General features: G+C 39.7%; 2 protein-coding genes across 2 annotated transcripts; both read right to left on the bottom strand.

Moving 5' to 3' along the window:
* Window positions 1–5241: 5241 nt before the first annotated feature.
* On the bottom strand, window positions 5242–6195 carry LOC141108946 (olfactory receptor 5AR1-like). Its single transcript, XM_073600907.1, has one exon. The coding sequence runs from the start codon at window positions 6193–6195 to the stop codon at window positions 5242–5244; it is 954 nt and encodes a 317-aa protein (XP_073457008.1).
* A 16626-nt stretch (window positions 6196–22821) lies between these two features.
* LOC141107199 (olfactory receptor 6C3-like) lies at window positions 22822–23757 on the bottom strand. Its single transcript, XM_073597938.1, has one exon. The coding sequence runs from the start codon at window positions 23755–23757 to the stop codon at window positions 22822–22824; it is 936 nt and encodes a 311-aa protein (XP_073454039.1).
* Window positions 23758–26047: the final 2290 nt, after the last annotated feature.

Below are 26047 nucleotides of genomic sequence, written 5' to 3'. Positions count from 1 at the left end.
TATATATATATATTAGACTGGCTATATATACTATCTATCTAGATAGCCTTTTTATAGTTTGGGGCGTGGACTTAGTCCCCCTGAGCCATGATTGGCCAAAGGCACCCTGCCTTTGGCCAATTATGGCTCTCTTAGCAGAGCATGCTGTGATTGGCCAAAGTATGCAGGTCAGGTGCATGATTTGGCCAATCATCATACAGCAATGCACTGCGATATCACAGTGCATTTTGGGGCGTTCCACAGCACTCAAATTCACCGTGAACGCCCCATAATATTCGCTGTGCGACCCACTGTTTGACCCGAACATCGAGCTCATCCCTACTACTCTGTATTTTCTATACTATCATGGGGACGTTGGTGCTGTAATATAGTATTTTATTGATTTTGGAGTTGAGCACTTAACCACATGTATGTGTGTGTATATGTGTGTATTTATGTATGCAATTATACAGTATGTATGTTGTCCATAATTTTCTATGATTGTAAGACTAATGTTTTGGTCACATTTACATTATATTGTGTTTTGTTGTAGCCCTGATGAAGAGGGACCCCAGAAATGGTTGTCTGCTTTTTAGTACAAACTCATAAATGAATTTGGACTTATTTTTGGGTCTGGCACTTCTTCAATTTGTGCATCGAATTTCCTGACTACCTATTACATTTTGGAGATCCTAGAGCACCAGGACAGTGGAAACACCCACAAAATTGTCACATTTTAGAAAGCAAACACCCCAACGTATTATCTAAAAGGCATAGTAAGTCTTTTGGAACTGTCATTTTTTTACACAAATTTCTAAAATGTGGAAAGAAAACGAAAATGTGTTTTTTAAGGCCGGGTTCACACTGTAACCCGCTGCGGATCGCACAGGATTGCAGTGCATCCCTGTTTCCCGTTTCAGGGATGAATCAGGGCCGTTTCTATGGCTGAATTCGGCTCTGAAACGGAGCCAAAAACGCACAGCCGCAATGGAGATATGTGAACCGGCTCCATAGGGAGCCAGTCAGATTCTCCTGCTATGCGAATTGGATGCGGGGAAATCTGCATCTAATTCGCATAGGTGTGAACCCAGCCTCTCACAAAGTTGTCAATAAGATATTTCTAAAACACAGCATTGACAGAATTACACCTCAAAACACATTCTACTACTCTTTCCAAGTATGGCAATACCACTTGTGTAAGACCTTTTCAGTGTTTCAACTGATTATGTACCTGACTTTGAAACCTGTGAATCACAAAAATCAACCAACACTGTATAGACAACAATTTACTGTAATGGTTGCCTCTGTATCAGTGGTAAGGGAATATAGCTTAGTGTAACTTCACCTACAGCAGTCCTTGTTCCAAAAAGCCAATTAGGCCTAACCTATTACATATGTGGTTGCCCCCTTAGCACAATGCATTGATCACTAGCCAGGAAGTACATGAGGCTGAACAAAGGGTGGACAAAAGAGTTCCTGTGGTTCCAGATGTGCATTTGTCCACAGAGGATAGGTGGGACTGGTGTCTCGCAGGAATGTAGACAGTGAGACATGCATAAGGGTCATTACTGGTGGCAGGCAGAGATGTTGTCAGCAAATAGGCACAAGTATCACAGTCATGAGTCAAGTTCGGAGGCCAGTAGAGGAGGCTATAACGGAGGCTATAGCAGTAGAGAGGCTCCCATCGACCAGCTGGATAAGTGCAGCATCAGGTCACCCTGGCAGATGACATGGGTTCATCCAAGGTACAGAGTCTAAGCACTAACCTATGTTCACCGGAACTTCTGATTGTGGAGATGAGTTTTGCTGCTTGTTAGTACTAGGTCACGGTCCACAGGATCGCCCCACCAGGAGGTCAGAAAGCCGAGGTTCAGCAGCAGATATTGCAGGTAGGGATCAAGCAGAAGTGTAGTCAATAAATGAGCCAATGGTTGGTAACACGTGGTCACAGGTTGGAATTAAGCAGAAGCGTAGTCGAGGAGCAAGGCAAACTTTGATAAGGAGTGGTAATGGAGATAAGAACGACAGCAGGACTGACAAGAGTGAGATATTGGCTAGAGAGGGCACAATAATCTGGCAAGCAGGAAGTTCAAAGGCATGGCTTAAATGGGAATTTCATGAGAGGAGCAAGGAGTTCAAAGTTCAGCAGAAACAAGTCACAAGGCAGGTTTGTTCAATGGAGCAGAAACATGGTTGATAAACAGGCCAAGGTCAGTTCAGGCAGAAGGCAGAGATATGGTTGATCTGCAGTTAAAGGATCAGTTAAGACAGCAGTCAGAAATGTGGTCAATTAACAGGCCAGAGTCAATTTAGGAAGCAGGCGGAGGCATGATCAGTATGCATTATAGTATTTTGTGAGTACTATATTTAGGTTTAGGCCTAGAAAGATTTTAAATTCTTCAACTTTGACAGGCTTCCACCCAAATGGACGGGTATAAACGGGACTGGGATTACTGATGATGTACTGCTGGAAATATAGATTATATTGGTCCACGACTGCACTTACAGACTGCTCTGCTGGCCCCCTGATGAGTGCATGTACACTAACCCCTAATGCCTAGCACACATGATGAGAAAATTGGATGAAAAAACCCCCACTTTCGGAGCAATCATCCCATTAATCTAATCAGTAGACAGCTTTTGAGAGCTGATCACAAAAGTTTTTACGAAATTATCTGAAGAGGCAAGCACGAAAAGCGTCAAGGTGAGGCAAGTGTGGCCTGGGATGCTTCCGCCAATGCTACCAGGGCTGGGGCTGGCCTAACAGAGTTGAAGATAGAGGACAGCAACCATCATGACTGGTTACAGGAGGGGACTGTGGTGCCAGAGGAGGCTCTGGGGAGTTTGGATCCTGTGGTGTCCAGTCTCGTACTTGCTGGAGAAATGAGTGAAGTGTCGCATGGTGCTGCCGCAGAGTGTTCTAGTATATCCCCTCTTTCAGAGGTCAGAGACTCTCTGCGCAGTCCCCACATCCTGTGAATGGGGCTCTTGTCGTGATGGCAAATCCTCATTTCTATGTCTGATCATGTTGTTATTTTTGTTGTTTGCACTGTTTATTTTTTACATTGTCTGCTATTTTTTATGTCAGTGACTTGCATTTAATGCCCAGCTTGCTATTTTGTGGCAAGTGACGCAATGTAAAATATTGTTATACTGATTTATTTTTGACATTTGTGTGCTAAATGTCTTGTGTTTCAATGTCCTATATTGTGGTATTTGGACTGTTTTATGTTGTACACAAGGATATCTTGTGGCTGATAGCCATGGTATGAAGGCATGCCATATTTAAGGGGGGGGGGGAGGGAGAGGAGACACATAGAGGTCCCCTTAAGGGTTGCTCCTCCTACTGGTGGAGTGTAATGTGGGTGTCCCTATATAAGAAACCTGGTCTTAGGGTCTTTTCTTTAGCTGGGAGCCAGAGGGAGGAAAGTAACTGACAAAGGTGGTCATGCTCTTCCCTTTCAGGAAAAGTATGGAGAATGGCTCTCCTTACTAAGCCTACAGAGGGAGAATTTAGAAAAGAACTTGAGTTGGGGACAAAAACTTGAAGAGAGGGAGGGTGTTTCCACTGTTTTGGTGCTCCAGGGCCTCCAAAATGTGATAGATAGTCAGAAAATAAGATGCTTAATTTATGCCCCTTGAAAGTCTTAAAGTGTTCCTTGAATTGTGGACCCCTCTGTGTGTCTAGGCTGCAAAAATTTCTCACATACAGTATGTGGTATCCCCATACTCAGAAGGAGTAGCAGAATGCAATTTGGGGTTGTAAATCTAAGTATGCCCATAGTGTATGTTAGAAATATCTTATTGATTGACAAAAAAAAATCTTAGTTAATCTTCCAAAAACACGGTAATAAATTATTTCTTCAAAAGACTCACTGTGTGATCATTTTGTGGGTGTTTATTACTGTCCTGGTGCTCAATAGCCTCCAAAATGGGATAGGTAATCAAGAAATTAGTTATGTAATTTATGCCCCTTTCAAGTTTGAAAGTGCTCCTAGGACTCTGGGCACCTCTATTCAGCTAGGTTCCTAAAAGTCTCTCACATGTTGTATCCCCATACTCAGTAGAAGTAGCAGAATGTGTTTTTTGGTGTAATTCTAAATATGACCATGCTGTGTGGTAGAAGTAATTAATAATTTACAACTTTATTAAAAAAAGACATTTTTATTTTCTTTCTGCATTTTCCAAAAACTTGTGGCAGAAAAGTGAAATCTTTTAAGAAAGAATGTAGCAAAATATATTAAGAAATTAATTATTATTCTTAATTATTATTGAGAAAGTTTAATTATTAATTATTTGCAAAGTTTTATAACAGAAGCTAAGAAATCTGTTTATATCTGTTTAAATCTGACCGCCCATAGAGGAGAACGGGCTGTGCCTGTGTCCACTCTGCATAAGTGTACAGATCCCCCTGCTGAGCAAGTGGACTCCCTGCGGAATCCGCTCCATGTGAAAGAGGCCTAAAGGCAAAAGGACAAAGCTGGACCATGATTCAATGTAACATCACTATTTCTTATTTTATTATAGTCTCAAACCCAGTTGGGCCCATAAAAAGATCTAAACCAAATACATACAGTATATCCCCTAGAATGCATCCCTCATTCCCTTATACTCTGTATATATACAATTATAAATTATATGAATATAAAATTAACAACATTTTTCATATTGCATTGAACCGTGGTGTGGCATTTTCCTTGTTCGGATTCCTTTGCCTTTAGTGTTCCATCTGCTGCAATCTCTGACAGCATTTAGTAGAATTACACATACATATTATGTTCATCCATTTTGATGTTATCAAGGACCACAGTGGAGGCCCGCTGTATTTACAGTAGTGAGTTTAATCCTTACACTTAGTTTTTTGGCATTATGGCACATTGGTAATTCATAATTCTGTTTGGTCATTGGTACACTGAGTCTAATATAGAATTCATCCATTATCCTAAAATAAATTATTCTATTATCTATTTGTCTATCAATCTATCTGCTCTATCTGTTAAATCAATAATGATTACATTTTATAGAGAAAAAGTAAATAAGGATATGCATACCTACATTTTGAAATGTGGGTATGCAATAGTAATTATATATATATATAGAATGCCTTCAGAAGCTTTCATATTCCCTCTGAAATATCATGATAATAATACTCTGATGTTTTTTGATACACCACAGTGCAGTAGCTTCAAGTCATTGTCTATGAGCACCTTTAGTGAGAATTTTTTTTCAACCCGTCCCACTTCACTCATAACGAAAAGCTTTTTAAACATTTACAAATGTTGCATGCTTCCTTTTGTTCTGCCCTTTGATTCTCATGAGAGCTGCCTTGACATCTTTATTTTTCAAACTATAAATCAGAGGATTAAGCATTGGCACAGCAGCCGTGTTAAACAGAGAAAAAACCTTTGTGGCATCCAAGTTTCTACCTAGGTTTGGTGACAGATATTGACTGAATAGCATAGTGTACAGCAGTATTACCACTGTGAGGTGGGAGGAACATGTGTAGAAGGCCTTAAGTCGGCCAGAACTAGAGCGGATCTTCAATATGGAAGCTATTATAAAAACATAAGAAGCAAATGTGAGGAGAAATGGAATAAACATCATAGGACCCAAGACTTCTATGAAGAATAGGGTTTCCACAAGTCTAGTGTCATTGCAAGTAATCTTGGTCATAGGGACAATATCACAAAAGAAGTGGTTGATTTCATTAGTTGTGTAGCAAGAAAAGCTGTATACTACACTGACTGGCGGAAGGACTTCCATAAACGCAAACAGCCAACAGAAAGCAGCCAACAAAACACACGTTCTTGGATTCATAATAATGTGATAATGCAAAGGTTTACAGATGGCCACATATCGATCATAACTCATGGCTGTCAGTATAACCAGCTCAAGAATCTGTAATGAACCAAACATATAGGTCTCTGCCATGCAGGTAAAAAAGGATACCATCTTGTTACCAGTGATAAAATGGGTGAAGATCCTGTGCTGAGACACTGTAGTACAAGAGATGTCTACTAGAGACAAGTTTCCAAGGAAGAAATACATGGGTGTATGAAGCTGGGGGTCTCGGCAAGCAACAAGAATGGTTAAGTTACCACATAGAGTGATCAGATAAATGATGAGGACCACAGAGAAGATGAGAATCTGAAGGTGTGGGTCATCTGATATACCTTTAATGATGAAATAGTCTATAAATGTGTGATTTACATACATTTTTCAGACAAAAGTTTGAAACCTGAAAAAACAAAAAAACAATCAAAACATGATACCTGTACAGGGTTGGTGTAATTTTAAAGCTGAATGCCAGGGAAACAGCTAAATACACAAACAAAAGACAAGATTAGAAAGTTGTCACACCTGGCAAAAGATTTGTATTTCTGTTCATCCAGTCCTGAGATTTACCTATAACCTCAACACACCACAGCAGTTGCAGTTTAGTAATACTCAACCTATCCTTTGATTTGACAGTGAAAGAAGAAGCAACAGACTGGTGAATTTATTACTCTGTCCCTCTTCTCCTTATTCCTAACAGCATGTTCCTTGTTACTGCAACACAACTGATTGGCTCCTTGTCCTACTTTTCTCTCTCCCAGTCTGACATCTGCTGTAAAATGGATTTCAGGTCAAATTCTGTAACTTATATACTGCTTGCAATCAAAAGAAAACACATTTGATGATGCATTAATGAATATAGAGCATATAATGTTTTTTTTTTTTTTTAAATATCTACTTGGAGTTCCACTTTAATCACTTCAATACAGGGCCTTTTCACCCCCTTCCTGCCTAGGCCAATTCTCAGTTTTCAGTGCTATAACAGTTTGAATGACAATTGCGCGCTCATGCAACACTGTACCCATATGATTATATTTTTTCCCCACAAATAGAGCTTTCTTTTGGTGGTATTTGTAAGATGTTTTGTGCTATAAACAAAAGAAGAGCGGCAGGTTTGAAAAAAAACACAATATTTTTTACTTTTTGCTATAATAAATATCCCATTTAAAAAAAAAAAAAAACTTTCTCAGTTTAGGCCGATATGTATTCTTCTACATATTTTTGGTAAAAAATTGCAATAAGCATATATTGATTGGTTTGCGCAAAAGTTATAGCGCCTACAAAATAGGAGATAGAGTTATGGCATTTTTATTATTATTTTTTTTTTTTTACTATTAATGGCAGCGATCTGCGATTTTTATCGTGACTTTGCAGCGGACATATCGGACACTTTTGACACTATTTTGGGACCATTCACATTTACACAGCGATCAGTGCTATAAAAATGCACTGATTACTGTATAAATGAAACATGAATATCCAAACATGGCTACTACCAGAGACGGTGTGCCACATCCCAAGTAAATATGGAAATGGAGGAGCCCCCTAGGGGTGGGTTTTTAAAGGCAATGCCATAGCACAGATATAGTAAAAAAGTGTATAATTTGTATTATATAAAGACAAAAAAGTACATAGTAATTAAAAAATAGACAAGTACAAATGGATGCATTATGATGTACAAATGTTTGGCAGAATAGACATGATACAGAAATCCTAAACCCACAGCGTTTCAGAGATGAACCGTAGTCTCCTTCATCAGGGTTTTTCAAGGAAGTATATAGTATCATAATGACAAAACAGTACATAGACGCCTCCAAATAAACTTTAAAAAAATTGAAGAACAGACTGAGGCGAGAGGTCCCCCAAGGGCCACGTCCACTGGGCAACGGTCAGTATGAAGTGGAGTAGAAAAAACTGACATAGAGGAAGGGGAAGAAAACGGTAAAACCCCTTCCTTACATCCAACAGCCCCGCCGGAGTCCGATTAACAGACCGGCGGTAAGCTGACACATACACTGGGGCCCAAAAATGAGAAGGATCTAAATTTGTAAGTTAGAGAGTATACAGACCGATGAAAAGGGGGGAAGGCTGTAGGGAGGTCTGTGAAGTCTTATGCTGCAGGTAGATACAGCACAGCAGGACTATCAGTCACAGAGAGAGCTCCCAAACAGTCTCATGTCCCTGGCCCGTCATGAGACTGTTTGGGAGCTCTCTCTGTGACTGGGATTTTTAGCGAAGTCAGAATTGGCCTGGGTGGCAAGTGGTTAATTACCATAAGTAATATACAAATAATTATTATATATTGTTTTTAAGGTAATTTACTATATTTTAAAAATCTGTACTCAAGCAGGTGGCCTAATGGACAAATTACTGATGTTTGAACTTATAACTTCAAGCCAGTAATTTCACAGTAAATAGCTAAATAATAAATTATTATGTTATAACATATAGCATAATAATATATGATTTAGCTTGATTAAAACAGTACCTTTTTAGCAGGCAGCATATTTTCATTCTTCCTCTTAACTGAGTGAGAAAAACATGTGATTATGGGTAAATCTTATACCCATAAACCCATGCTTTTTCCTTGTAGTTAAGAGGGCTGGGCTGGAAGGCAGCATATGTCTTTTAGACACATGCCTCTTATATGACACTGCAGTAAGAGGACAGCCTCCACTGCAGCATTTTTATTGGACAGCTTGTTCCAATAGTGCTTTACCATTGGTCCAAGGCTCCAAGCTGTCCATTGAGCTCAGTGCTTCTGACAAGAAGTGAGAGGCACCGTGAGCTCATCCTCTCAGTCTGCTGCAAACAGAGTGTGCCAGCTTGTATTTAAACTGGCCGCTTTGTATGTAGCTTCTGACAGGCTGCACAAGAAGCCACACATGGAAGGAGCCACCTATAGTAACAAGCTCCAAAAGGTGAACTTAGCCTTTAACCTCTGTAAACCTTTACATCTATATAGGGGTCCAAAAGAGCTGTAAGGTCCATCAGAAAAGGAGAGGGGGCCATCTTGTCTGACCAAATGGGCCTATATGGAGGTACCAGTCTCTAATAAGGATGCTTCCCAGACCTAAAGACTCTAGTGTGGGATTTAGCCTATCAGTAATTTTACAGGAAGGGATGCTAATGGTGGAACTGGACACTTGCTGGTTATTAAGGGACTAAGGCCCCTTAGTCACTTGCTGGTTATTAAGGGACTAAGGTACCAACCTACAGTTCACTGTTCTGAACTGTCGGTTGATTTCACAAAACCTGCACATAAACCCCATGGCGATGGCATCTGCATTATTGTTTATAAAGTGATTGGCAGGAACACCAAGGATTTCACACAAAGAAGAAAGCAAAACAAAGAGAACGGGATACCTTTTCATACAAGTACATGGTACAGCAGACACATATCAGGAATATGAAATGTTGGGTTTACATTTTTTTTCTTTTTATATCACCATGCTTGCAGTTTTAAATTTATGAAAAATCCTGCTTGCTACACTTTACTTGCAGGTTGCAGTAAGCACATTTTCTTTAACATCAAATAATGACTTGATAACTCACATTCTATGCACTTTATTTGCTTTTTACCATATGCAGCTTCATACAGAAAATAGAAAGTACTGTATCCCACTTTCTGGAAAATGCCTACAGAAAACACAAACAAAGAAAAAACAATGCTTTAAAACACACTAAAAACCATATACATGTACCTACATTTGCTTTCAAATTCAAACATAGAAAGCATGCATTTTTATACCCCATTCTATAAAAAACATACAGCCAGTGTACTGAAAATGACCCACAAATTTGTTTGGATATCATGCTCCCCTACGGATTTTGCTTTCTGGTCCTGAGACATTTTGTTACACCTCTGCACATTCGTGCAGCTCTGCAATCACTTGCGATATGGTCAGCATGTGCTGCATTGGCTGCTTTAAACATGGATAGCTACTTACCAATGCCAGCTTTTTTTGGATGCGCTAAAAGAAAACAAAACATTTTAGCCAACAAAGTTTTGGGCATAGAGTTATGAGAACATTTTTATGTATTTTGAGGACAAACTAGGCATTGGACAAAATGCAATTCAAAAGTCTTTTCCATCTGTAAAACTTTTAGAGACTTTCTTAAGTGAAAATCAGTGTGTACCTATAACTTAGTTTCAAATATATAAATAAAACAACAAATACATAACTACATGTATACATACATACATATATACATACTGTGTAAGATGATGTTATAGTAGAACTGCTGATTTGTATCTTAATTGGGGCCTTTCCTTTATGAAAAAATGTGTTGTTAAGTGAAATTGCTTTTCCAATGAGTCCTTTTACAAATGAGATAACAGGGATCACTTCTGAGCAGGTATGGTACATGAAATTCTCCTGTAAGATACAGCTCCTAGTATATGTGTGAGTATATATAGCCTGAAGTAACAATCCTTGCTGTTTTTTGGTCTCTTGAGAGCAATTTGATTTGTAATTAGGACTTGTTGCATTCTAAACAAAAGGTAGAATTTATCCTTTGAGAGACAATTTCATTGGCATCAGAAACAAAATGTAAAATCAATTAGTGGACCACTATAATGCACAATTTCTGTAAAAATATCTACTTTTATACGGCTTCCACAGAAATTCTGATATATATTTATAGAAAACAATAATGAAAAAGAAAAATATCTGACTCTTATGCTGCCAACTATATAACAAATAAATTCTATTACATAGAAAGTATAAAGACACACAAAAACAAGGTAAAAACAAAGGTATAACTACTAAAACCCAAGATACAAAAAATAGGCGCTGCACAAACTGTTGGCGTTATATAAATCCTGAATAATAATAATAACAATTATCTTCAAAACATAAATAAATACATTCAACAATCTAAATCAAAAAAAACTTGTATCAAATATACTGTATAAATAAAGACTTAATCATCGCATAACAATAGTGGTGGTACTCAGAATAGCAGCAGGTCCTTACTCTGTCAGTAAAATGGTCTCCAATCACTAGGACACCTGTAGAATAGCAAACAAACAATATGTTAAATCATCCACTTCTTCCATGGAAATATTAGAGTGGCATGTCATCCAAATTAAATTCCAAGAGGGCTCAGTAAAAGCTTTCTATATTGCTGAGGATGTAGCACATCAAAAGGTTGAAACCAACACACTTCTCAACACAATCAGTCAATCATCCCATATGTCATTAAATTTGTGATAGGAATCCTCTAAGAATAAAGTACTTCTTCCATAGAGAAAATATGGCCTACCTTAGTAATTCAATCTATTATAATTGGAATGTCCTGTGTGTGCCAGTATCTTGGAATAAGCCCTTTAGCTGCATGCAGTAATGAGGAATAAGTGACTTTTTTTATACAGTGCTATGAAGGTAGCTGTATTATGGAATAAGAGTGTCCATGGATGCAGCTGTAGACATATGCCACTTATAGCCTGGATGTTATTGGTAATTTCCTTCTAAAACAGTTGAATTTGGGGGTGTCCCACCATCACCTAATGTGAGCAAATGTTCCCTGAGAATTGCATCCCCATCAATGTAGAGGTGAAATATCCGATTGGAAAGCATGAGCCCTTGATGGGGTTATATACCACCTTGCCAAAACTTTGAAGTTCAAAGCAGCAATTTTAGAGGATGTGGAATAAGTATATGATAATTAAAAAATGTTTACTCTTTATTATATATGGCAATTTGTATTGCACTTTTGTTCCCATTTACCTAAGTATTACAGTATTTTACTTTCAGCCAGGTAAGTACAGTATATTACACATTTTGGAGATGCAGTGGGTTGGGATGACGTGAGAGTTAAGCAGTGTCTCTAAATGAAGTAGATCTGTCTGCAATAGTTGAGATAGGGATGTTGAAAAATTATGTAACTGACAATATTTCCAAGTGCCCAGGGGGAATGATCCCCATTTGTGTTGTTGCTCTTAAAGTGAACAACAGAATGACTATTTAAAACATCTTGCAATTTCAATGTTTTATCTTTGGTCCAGTGCAAAAAAGAGGGACCATCTTTACCTTGGAAAAAGTAGTTAATGCCAGTGAGAGGCAATAAGAGTGAGTTATAAGGCCAGCAAAATTGTCTGTGCACCAAGTCCTAAGTTTTGAGTGCGTTTAAAGTAAAAGCAGGCACATTCCTTAGAGAGTGTTCAAAAACATTGTAGAATCCAGATCATTTTGTCTTAAAAAGCATTCCCCTGTAACATATCCAACATTATTCAACTTTTAAGTGAGGCACCATGAATTCAGTCAATAATGTATAAAATAATAACTGCTTGGCAATAACTTTTGAAATCGGGCAAAACTAGGCCACCCTTTGTTTTAGATTTAGTTAGTGAAGCATAAGGTATTCTGAGACATTTAAGTTGCCACACAAACTTTAAGATGAGGGATCTTAGTAATTTACAGAAGACCTGGGGTAAGTGAATCAGGAGCAATAGGATTTTTTACAATATTTTAGGTTACATTTTTTTTTTTTTTTTTTTTTTTTAACATTCATCTTCCTACCCAAGAGAGAGACTTGGCTGGAAGACAATTTAGGTACTGTAATTTTTAATAGACTTGAATAGTGACAAATACTTAAAATTTAAGAGTTAAGGGTGGTTGTTAATTGTGTTAATTTTATCTCTAAATATTTGAGTTCCTTAGTTTGCCATTTAAAAAAAAATTAAGATTGTAGTGTTTGTTGGTCTTTGGAGGGAACTGTAATATTTAAGATCTCATATTTTGATAAACTGATCTTTAGATTGGATAATTCCCCATAGTATTTTAGTTCTTTAGAGCACCTCCCCGGTGTCATGTGACTCGTTAGTGTTACAAGATCTCAGGTGTGAATAGGGAGCAGGTGTGTTCAATTTGGTGTTATCGCTCTCACTCTCTCATACTAGTTACTGGAAGTTCAACATGGCACCTCATGGCAAAGAACTCTCTGAATTGTTGCGCTACATAAAGATGGCCTTGGCTATAAGAAGATTGCCAAGACCCTGAAACTGAGCTGCAGCACAGTGGACAAGACCATACAGCGGTTTAACAGGACAGTTTCCACTTAGAACAGGCCTCGCCATGGTCCACCAAAGTTGAGTGCACATGCTCAGCGTCATATCCAGAGGTTATCTTTAGGAAATAGACGTATGAGTGCTGCCAGCATTGTTGCAGAGGTGGAAGGGGTGGGGGGGTCAGCCTGTCAGTGCTCAGACCATATACGCCGCACACTGCATCAAATTGGTCTGCATGGCTGTCGTCCTAGAAGGAAGTCTCTTCTAAAGATGATGCACAAGAAAGCCCACAGTTTGCTGAAGACAAGCAGACTAAGGTCATGGAAAACTGGAACTATGTCCTGTGGTCTGATGATACCAAGATAAACTTATTTGGTTCAGATGGTGTCAAGCGTGCGTGGCAGCAACCAGGTGAGGAGTACAAAGACAAGTGTGTTTTGCCTACAGGCAAGCATGGTGGTGGGAGTGTCATGGTCTGGGGCTGCATGGGTGCTGCCGGAACTGAGGAGCTACAGTTCATTGAGGGAACCATTAATGCCAACATGTTCTGTGACATACTGAAGCAGAGCATGATCCCCTCCCTTCGGAGACTGGGCCGCATGGCAGTAGCTAAAAGAGCTGAGGGTGAAGGTGATGGACTGGCCAAGCATGTCTCCAGACCAAAGCCTTATTAAGCATCTGTGGGGCATCCTCAAACGGAAGGTGGAGGAGCGCAAGGTCTCTAACCTCCACCAGCTCCGTGATATCGTCATGGAGGCATGAAAGAGGACTCCAGTGGCAACCTGTGAAGCTCTGGTGAACTCCATGCCCAAGAGAGTTAAGGCAGTGCTAGAAAATAATGGGCCACACAAAATATTGACACTTTGGGCCAAATTTGGACATTTTCACTTAGGGGTGTACTCACTTTTGTTGCCAGACATTAATGGATGTGTGTTGAGTTATTTTGAGGGGACAGCAAATGTACACTGTTATACAAGCTGCACACTCACTACTTTACATTGTAGCAAAGTGTCATTTCTTCAGTGTTGTCACATGAAAAGATATAATAAAATATTTACAAAAATGTGAGGGGTGTACTCACTTTTGTGAGATACTGTATGTCAGTTTTGCAGTTTATGTACAGATTTACAGGCAGACTAAGGGGACCCCCCAGGTACTATATTTAACCACTTGCCACCTGCCATATAGCCGAATGACAGTGGCAAAGTGGTTGTGATACCCTGACCGGACGTCATATGATGTGATCAGGATAACACAGCTGGTGCACGCCTGCGGGGGCATGCAGCGCGGCGATCGGAGGTGCTGTGTGTCAGTCTGACACACTGCAACTCTGATTGTGGTATGGAGCCTTTGACAGAGGCTTCTTACCACATGATCAGCTGTGACCAATCACAGCTGATCATTGCATGAACCAGGAAGTGCCAGTAAACGTCTTTCCTCGGTTCACACTGACAGGGAGAGCTGATCAGTGGCTCTCCCTGTCAAAGGAGGGGGGGTCTGTGCTGGGAAATCAGCACATTGATTATCAGCACAACCCCCATTAAAAGGTGCCCATCAGCTGCCAATCAGTGCCCAACACCTGCTAGCCTGTCACCATAATAAACGCCTGTCAGTGCCCACAACAGTACACTGTTATTGGCACTGTTGTGGGCAATGACCGGCAGAACATGCGAAGAGGCAAAAAAATTTCTTCGAACACGCGAACACCGTTAAAGTCTATGGGACTCGAACATGAATAATCAAAAGTGCTAATTTTAAAGGCTTATATGCAAGTTATTGTCATAAAAAGTGTTTAGGGACCTGGGTCCTGCCCCAGGGGACATGGATCAATGCAAAAAAAGTTTTAAAAACGGCCGTTTTTTCGGGAGCAGTGATTTTAATGATGCCTAAAGTGAAACAATAAAAGTGTAATATTCCTTTAAATTTCTTACCTGGGGGGTGTCTATAGTATGCCTGTAAAGGGGCGCATGTTTCCCATGTTTAGAACATTCTGAGAGCAAAATGACATTTCAAAGGAAAAAAAGTCATTTAAAACTACTCGCAGCTATTAATGAACTGTCGGTCCGGGAATACACATTAAAGTTCATTGATAAAAACGGCATGGGATTTCCCCACAGGGGAAACCCAAACCAAAATTTAAAAAAAAATGGCGTGGGGGTCCCCCTAAATTCCATACCAGGCCCTTCAGGTCTGGTATGGATATTAAGGGGAACCCCGCGCCAAAATTTTTTAAAAAATGGCGTGGGGGTCCCCCTCCAAATCCATACCAGATCCTTCAGGTCTGGTATGAATTTTAAGGGGAACCCCGTGCCAAAATTACAAAAAAATGGCATGGGGTCCCCCCAAAAATCCATACCAGACCCTTATCCAAACACGCAACCTGGCAGGCTGCAGGAAAGAGGGGGGGCGAGAGAGCTCCCCCCTACTGAACCGTACCAGGCCATATACCCGCAACATTGGGAGGGTGCTTTGGGGTAGCGGCCCCCCAAAGCACCTTGTCCCCATGTTGATGAGGACAAGGGCCTCATCCCCACAACCCTTAGCCAATAGTTGTGGGGGTCTGCGGGCGGGGGGATTATCGGAATCTGGAAGCCCCCTTTAACAAGGGGACCCCCAGATCCCGCCCCCGTGTGAAATGGTAATGGGGTACAAAAGTACCCCTACCATTTCACAAAAAAAGTGTCATAAATGTTAAAAATGACAAGAGACATTTTTTGACAATTCCTTTATTTAAAGTCTTCTTCTTTTCATCTTCTTCGGGTCTTCTTTCTTCTATCTTCCTACGGTTTCTTCCTCCATCTTTTTCTTCCTCTGGTTCTTCCTCCGATCCTCTGCTTCTTGCTCCGGTGTTCTCGTCCGGCATCTTCCTCCGCAGCGTCTTCTCCCTTCTTCATTCTCGGGCTGCTCCGCTTCTCGTCTTCTGACACTTCTTAAATAATGGAGAGCGGGGCCACCCGGTGACCTTGCCCCCCACTGATGCACAGGGACATGACGGGGACTTCCCTATGGGTTTCCCCGTGATGTCAGAGGGGGCATGGTCACCCAGTTACGTAACGGGTGACCCCGCCCCCTCTGACATCATGGGGAAACCCATAATGAAGTCCCTGTCAAGTCCCCGTGTGTCAGAAGGGGGCGGGGTTTAACATTTTTGACACTTTTTTTTTTTGTGAAATGGTAGGGGTAGTTTTGTACCCCATTACCATTTCACACAGGGGGTAAGCAAATTAAAAAAATGTAAAATTCATAGCACATACAGTACTGTAATTACAGATTACAGCACTGTATGAAATCATTTCACTTCCCTTTTGTCCCCACTACTTTTGCCCATGCCCTGCATGCAGTTTTATATTATATATACTGTTCTTTCTGCCTGGAAACTTGAGATTGTCCAAAGCAAGCAAAAAGTGTCCCTTTACGTCAAAAGTGGCTTTAGACCAGCTAGAAAACAGTGATAGTAAATTAGAACACTTGCAGAATTGAGTGATAGTGAATCGTGGGGAAATGTATTTTATTATTATTATATTATTTTTTTTTTTATTTATTTATATTTATTTATTATATTATAATTTATGATTTTGTGTTTCAAACTTCATCATACTAGACTCTTGGTGGACAGATATAAGTGTGTTATTGCTAAGAATTACAGACCTACAATATAAAACGCCAAATTTCTATGCAAAATAATTGTACCGCTTTGAGATGCAAAAATCTGAAATAATCATACTGCCAAGGAGGTTAAAGGGGGCTTCCAAATTCCGATAAGCCCCCCACCTGCAGACCCCCACAACCACCGGCCAAGAGTTGTGGGGATGAGGCCCTTGTCCTCATCAACATGGGGACAAGGTGTTTTGGGGGGCCGCTACCCCACAGCACCCTCCCAATGTTGAGGGCATGTGGTCTGATACAGTTCAGGAGGGGGGGCGCTCTCTTGTCCCCCCTCTTTTCCTGCAGCCTGCCAGGTTGCGTGCAGTTCTTTATATGTTGTTCTGGGTTCTTTTATGACCTCCTAGATGAGTCGTTGTTATGGCCGGCCATTTTTTTTTTAATTTTGGCACGGGGTTCCCCCTAAAATCCATACCAGACCTGAAGGGTCTGGCATGGATTTTGAGGGGGACCCCCATGCCATTTAAAAAAAAATTTTGGTGCGGGGTTCCCCTTAATATCCATACCAGACTTGAAGGGCCTGGCATGGAATTTAGGGGGACCCCCACGCCATTTTTTAAAAAATTTTGGTTCGGGGTTCCCCTGTGGGGAAATCCCATGCCATTTTTATCAATTAACTTGTATGTGTATTGTCGGACCAACAATTCATTAATAGCCGCGAGTAGTTTTAAATGACTTTTTTTCCTTTGAAATGTCATTTTGCTCTCAGACTGTTCTAAACACGGGAAACATGCGCCCCTTTACAGGCATACTAGAGACACCTCCCCAGGTACAAAATTTAAAGGAATATTACACTTTTTTTTGTTTCACTTTAAGCATTATTAAAATCACTGCTCCCAAAAAAACTTTTTTTTGCATTGATCCATGTCCCCTGGGGTAGGACCCAGGTCCCCAAACACTTTTTATGACAATACCATGCACATAAGCCTTTAAAATTAGCACTTTTGATTTCTCCCATAGACTTTTAAAGGGTGTTCCGCGGCTTTCGAATTTGCTGCGAACACCCCAAATTGTTCTCTGTTCGGCAAACTGGCGAACAGCCGATGTTCGAGTCGAACATGAGTTTGACACGAACTCGAAGCTCATCCCTAGTTATCACAAAAGCTTGATTGCAGTTGTTTCCGCCAAGGGTGGCACATCCAGTTATTAGGTTTAGGGGGGAATTACTTTTTCACATAGGGCCAGGCAGGTTTGGACAGCTTTTTTCCTGAATAGATTAAATCATCATTTAAACACGGTATTTTATATTTACTCGGGTTATCTTTGTGTAAAATCATTATTTTTTTGATGAACTGAATCATTTAAGTGTGACAAATATGCAAAAAATAAAAAATCAGGAAGGGGCAAAAACTTTTCACAGCACTGTAGGTGATTGTAGTGACTGTAACAGATGGTGCTGTGTAAATCACAGTAAAACAATGAGATGTTATCAGCACTATGGTATAAACATATACATTCTTTTATTAGTACAATGTCACATTAGTCAAATAAGTAAATGTTTCAAGGGCCGTGCAGGGTTCTTTTCACAAGGCAATATAGTGACAGCTCACAATACAAATGAGAATTTTTAGACAGTGGGAGTTGTTACTGATTCTTATCAGACCATAGAAATTGCAATTTTGGTCATTTTTCTTCACATGCACATGTATTTGGCAGCACGTTGGTGGGATTCCCTGTACTGTTTCCAGTGACGGGCAAGCACAGTGCCGCATGTGATTGCTAGGCAACAATGATGCCATTTCTGTATTCTCCATTTACTTCCCCAACCGCATGGTATTTTTAGTTTTTTAGTAGCCTTCACACTTGTTTCGTTGTTTAGATGGAATATTTATTTGCACTTTATATATTTAATTTTTTAAGGGGAACATTGTCATTTTTAGGGGGGGGCAGGATTATGTCACTATGACATCACTGGGGGTGGGCATTTGGTTCTGATTGTTCACTTATGTATTTATACGTTTCATTGCATTGCAAGTTGCCACTATGTCACTTTGAGTAAGGGATCCTGCATGGCCCAGAAATGTTAGCTAATTTGACTAATGTGACATTGCATTATTAAATGAGTGTATATGTTTGCAACATAGTGCTGGTGACATGCTATTGTTTTACTCTGATTTAAGGTGAGCTCATATATTGATTAACTAAGTCGATTGTAGTGCAAGCTTCTAGTTTCTAGTTTCTAGTTTTCTAGTTTTGAATAGAGGTGGGAAGGATTAGAACCCTTGCTGGGTTTTCACTTAAGGCCTGTACACACGATTGGACTTTCCGACGAGAAATGCTGGATGTGAGGTTGTTAGCGAACAATACGACAGACTTTCCGCCAACAAACGTTGGCTAGCATGTTTTCAAATTTTCCGCCAACAAATGTGTGTTGTCGGACTTTCCGATCATGTGTACACAAGTCCGTCGGACAAAAGTCCAAAGTACAAACACGCATGAACAGAAAAGGAGCGCACTCACATAGCCACATCCGTAAATTGAGGGAATGAACAAGGAAAAAAGGTGTACTATAACAGTAGACCTAGGTCGGACTTTAGAGGCATAGGAAACAATGAAGAAATAGAATAAATAGATTTATTGAAAAATACACAACATGAATAGAACAATACAGAAAAATTAAAAATCATGTATACTGATACAAATATGCAGTGAGCCCTTGTGCATCTACGCGTTTCACAGTTTCAAGGCTTCTTCAGGATACAGTCAAGGTTCTACAGACAGCAAATAAAGAGAACAGACCTTACTGTCTTGCAGAGAGATAAGTCTCAGTTATAAGTATCCAGAAACTGTTTCAGAGAGTACCATCCCACTAGAAACAGGTTATACTACACCACCGTCAGGATCTATGCACAGATAGGTCAGGCCAGCCCAATCTGCTAGTAAGAGAGGAGCAGAAAAAGCCAGACGGTTCCAGGGACAGGGGAAAAATAATGCACAAAGAGTGGACTCAGTGCCAAAGAGGGAGGGGAGCCAACTGAGGGCGTCAAAGCCCACCAAGCAATAAGGACACCCACTGGGAAAAATAGTCCAAATATGAGACTGAGAAATTGTCCACAATGTGTAGCAAAGTTTGAATATTTAGACAATGATGTATGGCCACTGGGAGCCAGCCTTGTGCTAGTCACTAGTTTTTCCTTGTACAAACACGCATGCTCAGAAGCAGAAGCATTCGGTCTTGTAAACTAGCGTTTGTAATGGAGAATGAACATTTGTGACGTGGCAAATTATGAAATCTCCAAATGCAGCGCACAATTCTCTTCTTCTTTAATGGGATAATAATGAAGCTGTATTGCTGGTGATACTGATGGAATTATTGCAAACAAATTGTTCAAAGGCTTTTTTTTCTAGTGATATCAAGAATAATATTATTATGTTTTTTTTTTTTTTTTTTTTTTTTTGTGCAAGTTACCACAACACCATTATCCCCTAGTTTTTAAGAACAAAGATACAACTATGTTGGTGTCCCTTGTCAATTTTACATTGTATTTTTTAAAATGTAACTGCCTACTCCCAAACTGTCATTTGAAGTAAAACACATAGCCAAGTATTATTCTCCACAATTTTTTTTATTGTGCATTGTGCAAAAAATACAAAAAATAAAAATTAGACATGCTATCTGCCAATAGAACTTAACCAAAAAGTGCATTCTATGCATCCAAAAATATAGAAAATATACTAAATCTAATCATTATTCAACCATAAAAATAATGTCAAAGCAATAACTCCAAGGTCAATATTAAATAACACGTTATCTCCTCCGATTCCACAACATGTCTGGTTGACAAACGGCTGTCAGAAATGAACTGGAAAGCACTAAATGAAAAACGCGAAAAAGAAAAGTGTAAATCAACACTCACCAAACTTCTATTAACACGAAATTAGCAGAAGGAGGCCAAAGGGTGGCACAAAAGAGCTGAAAAAACACGCAGTACGTCTTGTACGTCACTACGTTTGTAATTGTTGGCCAACATTTGTGTGACCGTGTATATGCAAGACAAGTTTGAGCCAAAGCCCTTTTGACAAAATTCCACGGGTTTGTTGGCCAACAATCCAATCGTGTGTACGAGGCATTACTGTCAGGGTGACAAGAGTTTTTCCAAACATGGACACAAACAGCAATAAAAAGTTGGCAGGTGTCCTAGCCTTTCCCTACCGCCTCAACTATTTAATAAACAGCAAAACAAAAAAACAAGCATTTTTATTTGTTTCTGTGTTGCTGTAAGGGCTTGTTCACATTAGATGCATTGAGGCTATGCTGGCAGCTATTTCCAGTGTAGTCCAAATGCATGGACAAGGCAAAATGCCTTGTTTCCTATGTTCAAGGGGATATATCCAAGAGCCACTAGGACTTATTCTTATTAATATAGTGCCCTGTACACACGGTGGGACATTGATCGGACATTCTGACAACAAAATCCATGGATTTATTCAGACGGATGTTGGCTCAAACTTGTCTTGCATACACACGGTCGCACAAAGTTGTCGGAAAATCCCATCGTTCTGAACGCGGTGACGTAAAACACGTATGTCGGGACTATAAACGGGGCAGTAGCCAATAGCTTTCGTCTCTTAATTTATTCTGAGCATGCGTGGCACTTTGTGCGTCGGATTTGTGTACACGATCGTAATTTCCGACAACGGATTTTGCTGTCGGAAAATTTTATAGCAAGCTCTCAAACTTCGTGTGCCTGAAATTCCTATGGAAAATGTGTGATGGAGCCTACACACAGTCGGAATTTCCGACAACAAGGTCCTATCACACATTTTCCATTGGAAAATCCTATTGTGTATACAGGGCAAAAGAGTATTAAAGGAAAGGACGACAATTATTCAAAAACCTTACTGGCTGTGGTTAGGCAGCTCACATCAACCAGAGCTACTCTCCAAATGGGCACCCAAGAACCTCACTCAAAGCTTAAACCAAAAGTAGGAGTGCCAGACCAAATGTATAAAGAAGGCCAAAACTGCTTTAAAGATTTGCAATACAGACAATTCATTTCAGGGGAAAAACACATTTCCTTTTCACTACTATGAATGATACTGTATGGAAATGTCACTCTTGATATTTCAAATAAACTTCTATGAAAAAATGAACAGTGCAATGTGCCAAGATCAGCCCAATAACACTGTCTCCTAGCACACACCAGTGGCCGTGCAATCAGCACAGCTCCTTGGTGTAAACAAGCTCTTAAATATTTTCCGATATTTCCTGTTTGCTAAAATTGTTGTCACTGGGACAGTGAGGGGAAATCTCTCCAATGGAGCCACAAATAGTGGAAAACCCTAACAGAGATTCCAACCCTTCCCTATTCTTTTCAAAACAGAAACAAAAAAAGTTTGGGCAGAGTATACTCTTTAAGCTTTGCAGATATGACACAATTAAGGTTTACAACTTAGTAATTCAGTACTCTGACTGGCCTCGTGTACTGTGATAAACATTTTAAACATTCTTCTAGAGAAAATGTTTCTATTTTCTATTAGTTCATTAATTTATCTTTTCAGCCTATGCAATGAAACAAGATAATGATGCTCATTTTGAAACTCTTATGCCGCGTACACACGGGTGGACTTTTCGACTGGACTGGTCTGAAGGACTTTCCGACGGACTTTCCGACGGACTTTCCGACTGACTTTTGACGGACTTCCGATGGACTTTTGAACGAACGGACTTGCCTACACACGATCACACCAAAGTCCGACGGATTCGTATGTGATGACGTACGACTGGACTATTAAGGAAGTTGATAGCCAGTAGCCAATAGCTGCCCTAGCATGGGTTTTCGTCCGTCGGACTAGCATACAGACAAGTGGATTTTTCAACTGGACTTAAGTCCGTCGGAAAGATTTGAAGCATGTTTCAAATCTAAAGTCCGTCAGATTTTCGACTGGAAAAGTCCGCTGAAGGTCCGATGAAGCCCACGCATGATCGGATTGTCTGCCGGACTCGGTCCGTCGGACCAATCCGGTTGAAAAGTCCGCTTGTGTATACGCGGCATAATAATTATAAAATAGCTGTAAGTCAATGCGCAGAAGCAGAAACCATATATTGAGGGTCTCAGCAGATGACACCAGAAGGCTGGCTGAAAAGTTGAACCTGATCAGTCACAGCTGTGCCAGGAGTAGGAAAGATTTCCAGTTTGTGGAGAGTTTCACTCATAATCAAGGTTTTTGTAAACACTAAGTCTGGATTCACACCTATGCATTTTTAGTGCTTTTTGCAATTTGCAGATTTGCACTACAGTCCATTTAACATGGTTTCCTATGGTACATGTTCTGTAGTGCAAATCTGCAAAATGCAAAAAGCACCAAAAATGCCTAGGTGTGAATCTGGCCTAAAGGTCCATTTTGATTTTTCTTTTGCTTCTTCTGAGAGCTGCCTTGACTTCTTTATTTTTCAAGCTATAGATCAGTGGATTAAGCATCGGAACACAAGCTGTGTTAAAAAGAGCAAACATTTTTTTGACATCCAAGGTGTTGCTTAGGTTTGGTGTCAGGTATTGGCTAAATAATGTAGTGTACAGCAATGTGACAACTGTTAGGTGGGAGGAACATGTGTAAAAGGCCTTTTGTCTACCAGTACTAGAAGGAATCTTCAATATTGCAACTATAATAAAAACATAAGAAACACATGTGAGAAGGAATGGGGTGACAATCATGGGACCTAATCCTTCTGCTAAGAACAGGATTTCCAATAGTCTAGTGTCATTGCAAGAAATCTGCATCAAACGGACAATGTCACAAAAGAAGTGGTTGACTTCAAAAGTTTTATAGCAGGAAAAACTGCATACTACTTCGACTGGGGGAAGGACTTCCAAAAATGCAAACAACCAGCAGAAAGCAGCCAACAAAACATATGTTCTTGGATTCATAATAATGTGATAATGCAGAGGTTTACAGATGGCCACATATCTATCATAACTCATAGCTGTAAGTATGACCAGCTCAGCACACTGCAAGGAGCCAAACATATACATCTGTGCCATGCAGGCCACAAAGGAGACCACCTTGTTACCAGTGATAAAATTCATGAGTATCTTATGAAGCGTCACTGTAGTGCACATGATGTCTACTACAGACAAGTTTCCTAAGAAGAAGTACATTGGCTTATGGAGCTGGGAGTCCCGGCAAGCAATAAGAATGGTTAGGTTACCACACAGGGTGATGAGATAAATGACAAGAACCACAAGGAAGATCGGAAGCTGAAGGTGAGGGTCATCTGATATTCCTTTAATGATGAAATAGTTAATAAATGTTTGATTTACGTACATTTTTCAAACAAAGAATCTGAGAATAGAATACACAATCTTCAGTATATAATACTGTTATCTTATTCGCTAGCACAATATTGAAATAACTTTAGGAAGAGCATGACCAAACTTATTTTTGTCTATCTCTAGGTCACGTTTGTTTTGTCTTCCAGAGCACATGATTTAATGTGGGGTATGATGATATGCCATACCAAGAGTTGTGTTTCCAGACTTGAAAACAAATATGTGGCGCTACTCCATCCTCTGGTACCAAACAGCCTGAAACCAAATCAAATATAACAATCAGTGATCATAAAATGAGATCAGATGGATAGGCGCTACTCTGTCCTTCAGAACAAATCTACAGAGACAAGGACGCCAATATTAAAATACTGAGTAACGTACAGTCCTCCTACTAGAAAATAGGTGTATATCAGTACACCTTATGGCCACTCCAAACAGCAGAAGAAGCTCAAAATACAGTGTAGATTTCTAAATGTACGACTTTCCCATTAAATAAGTACACCGTGCTTCAAACCAGAAAAAATGATATCCACAATAATCTCTACGTGTAAAATAGTGTAAACTAAAATAACATAGTGACGTGCTTAATGCAAATAATCATTCCTGATGCCATACCCAAATGCATAATAGAGTGTATGAAATTTCTAATGTGACATAATGAGTGAATAAAAATCCAGCCAAAAATCTTGTGAAAATGCAGCAAATAATAATACTGATAAATGAGATACCTCGTGCTATAAATATATAAATATACAATTTGTAGAATAAAGCAAATAAAAGATGTCACTTGTGAATGATCAATCAATAAATAGGTATCCCTAATAATGTGAAATCAAATATATAATCAAATAATTCAGATATTAAAAAAATATAAAATAATTGATAATTGGTAATAAATAATTAGTGATAAATATTGTCCATACAAAGTGCCAATAGTGCAATGCCGTCCACACCAATGCTCATAGCATGCAAGAGTGACCATAAGTGTCCACACAGCAGTCTGTAATCAGGTGCAAATAGCAGTGCCTTGTGCTGTTCTTCAATTCCAGTGCACACACTGATAGTTTCCCCCAGCCTCTCACCTCCAGTAGCGCCCCCCAATGGGCCGAATCAGGCAGAATAGACAATGCTCTGGTGGAGCGGGTGGATAACCTGAAGCAATTCTCCTTCCCTGAGGGATGTCCGTGGACCTGACTCTCACGTCTCACTTCACGCCACTCACAGTAATCCCAGTATAACCATAATGAAGAAAGGAATAGCTCCCATAGTGTAGTAATTAAAAGATAGATTTATTTAAACAAATGCAATAACTTACATATCGGTATAGGATGAACAGTAAATCAAAATAGCGCTTCCGGGTTCGGCCGTCCCCGAGAAGCGTCGGCACCTGGCTCCTCCTACCCTGACGCGTTGCGTCACACCACGTGACTTTATCAAAGGGATGGAGGAGTCCGGTGCCAGCTAGCCTATTTAAATGCATGCCGTTGTCATAGCAACGGCGACGCACTCTTAAAAACAATCCTCCGTACACAGTCGATACACTAGGTGGAAGGTGAAGTTAATTCATTGATACAAACTATTACATACATGATTAGTAGCCACATTTCCTCTCCAAAAAATAAAACTAAATAGGAAAACTAAAAACGGTTAAAAATATAATTGAATCAAAAGGTGAGCCGTCTAATGTTAAATTAGCATCTATAATTCCTGTAGCTACTGCACCGCTATTGCCATCTAGTGGTGATTTCAAATACCTGCCACAATCTTATATTATTATATTATGACCATGAAGAGAGGCCGGACACAAACATATAACCGGAACAATGGTCAATTTCCCAGGACCTGGCAATGCATAGTGAGCTCATAGGCTTGATCCAATACACATAAAAACTATCCATCTAGAACCAACCTCTTCTCATATAGGCCAACAAGCATACATATATTCTTCCATCAATATTTAATACACAGAATCAAATCAAAAAGAGGATATCATAATAGGAACACTATAGTCAGAATGATTTTAACTAGTATAGGATAGACAATTTCAATAGAAAAAATGTATAAAACCAAACATATTAAAATCTCAGTGAGAAATAGCCCAATTATATATAAGATAATAAATCCATATTAAAGCATTTTAAAAATTTTAAAAAGATATATTAAAAATATTGCTATAGTACCATTAAAAATTGGAGATAAAACAGTTCAAATCAAATTCCACGTTGTGTCCTAAGGGCGATAAAGTCCGTAATTCATGGATCCATCTGGACTCTGCCTGACTAATTCT

This window comes from Aquarana catesbeiana, linkage group LG09, assembly GCF_042186555.1.
Source record: "Aquarana catesbeiana isolate 2022-GZ linkage group LG09, ASM4218655v1, whole genome shotgun sequence".
Classification (NCBI taxonomy): Eukaryota; Metazoa; Chordata; class Amphibia; order Anura; family Ranidae; genus Aquarana; species Aquarana catesbeiana.
The sequence above is the reverse complement of the archived record's forward strand: the minus strand, read 5'-3'. Positions and strand labels throughout refer to the sequence as shown.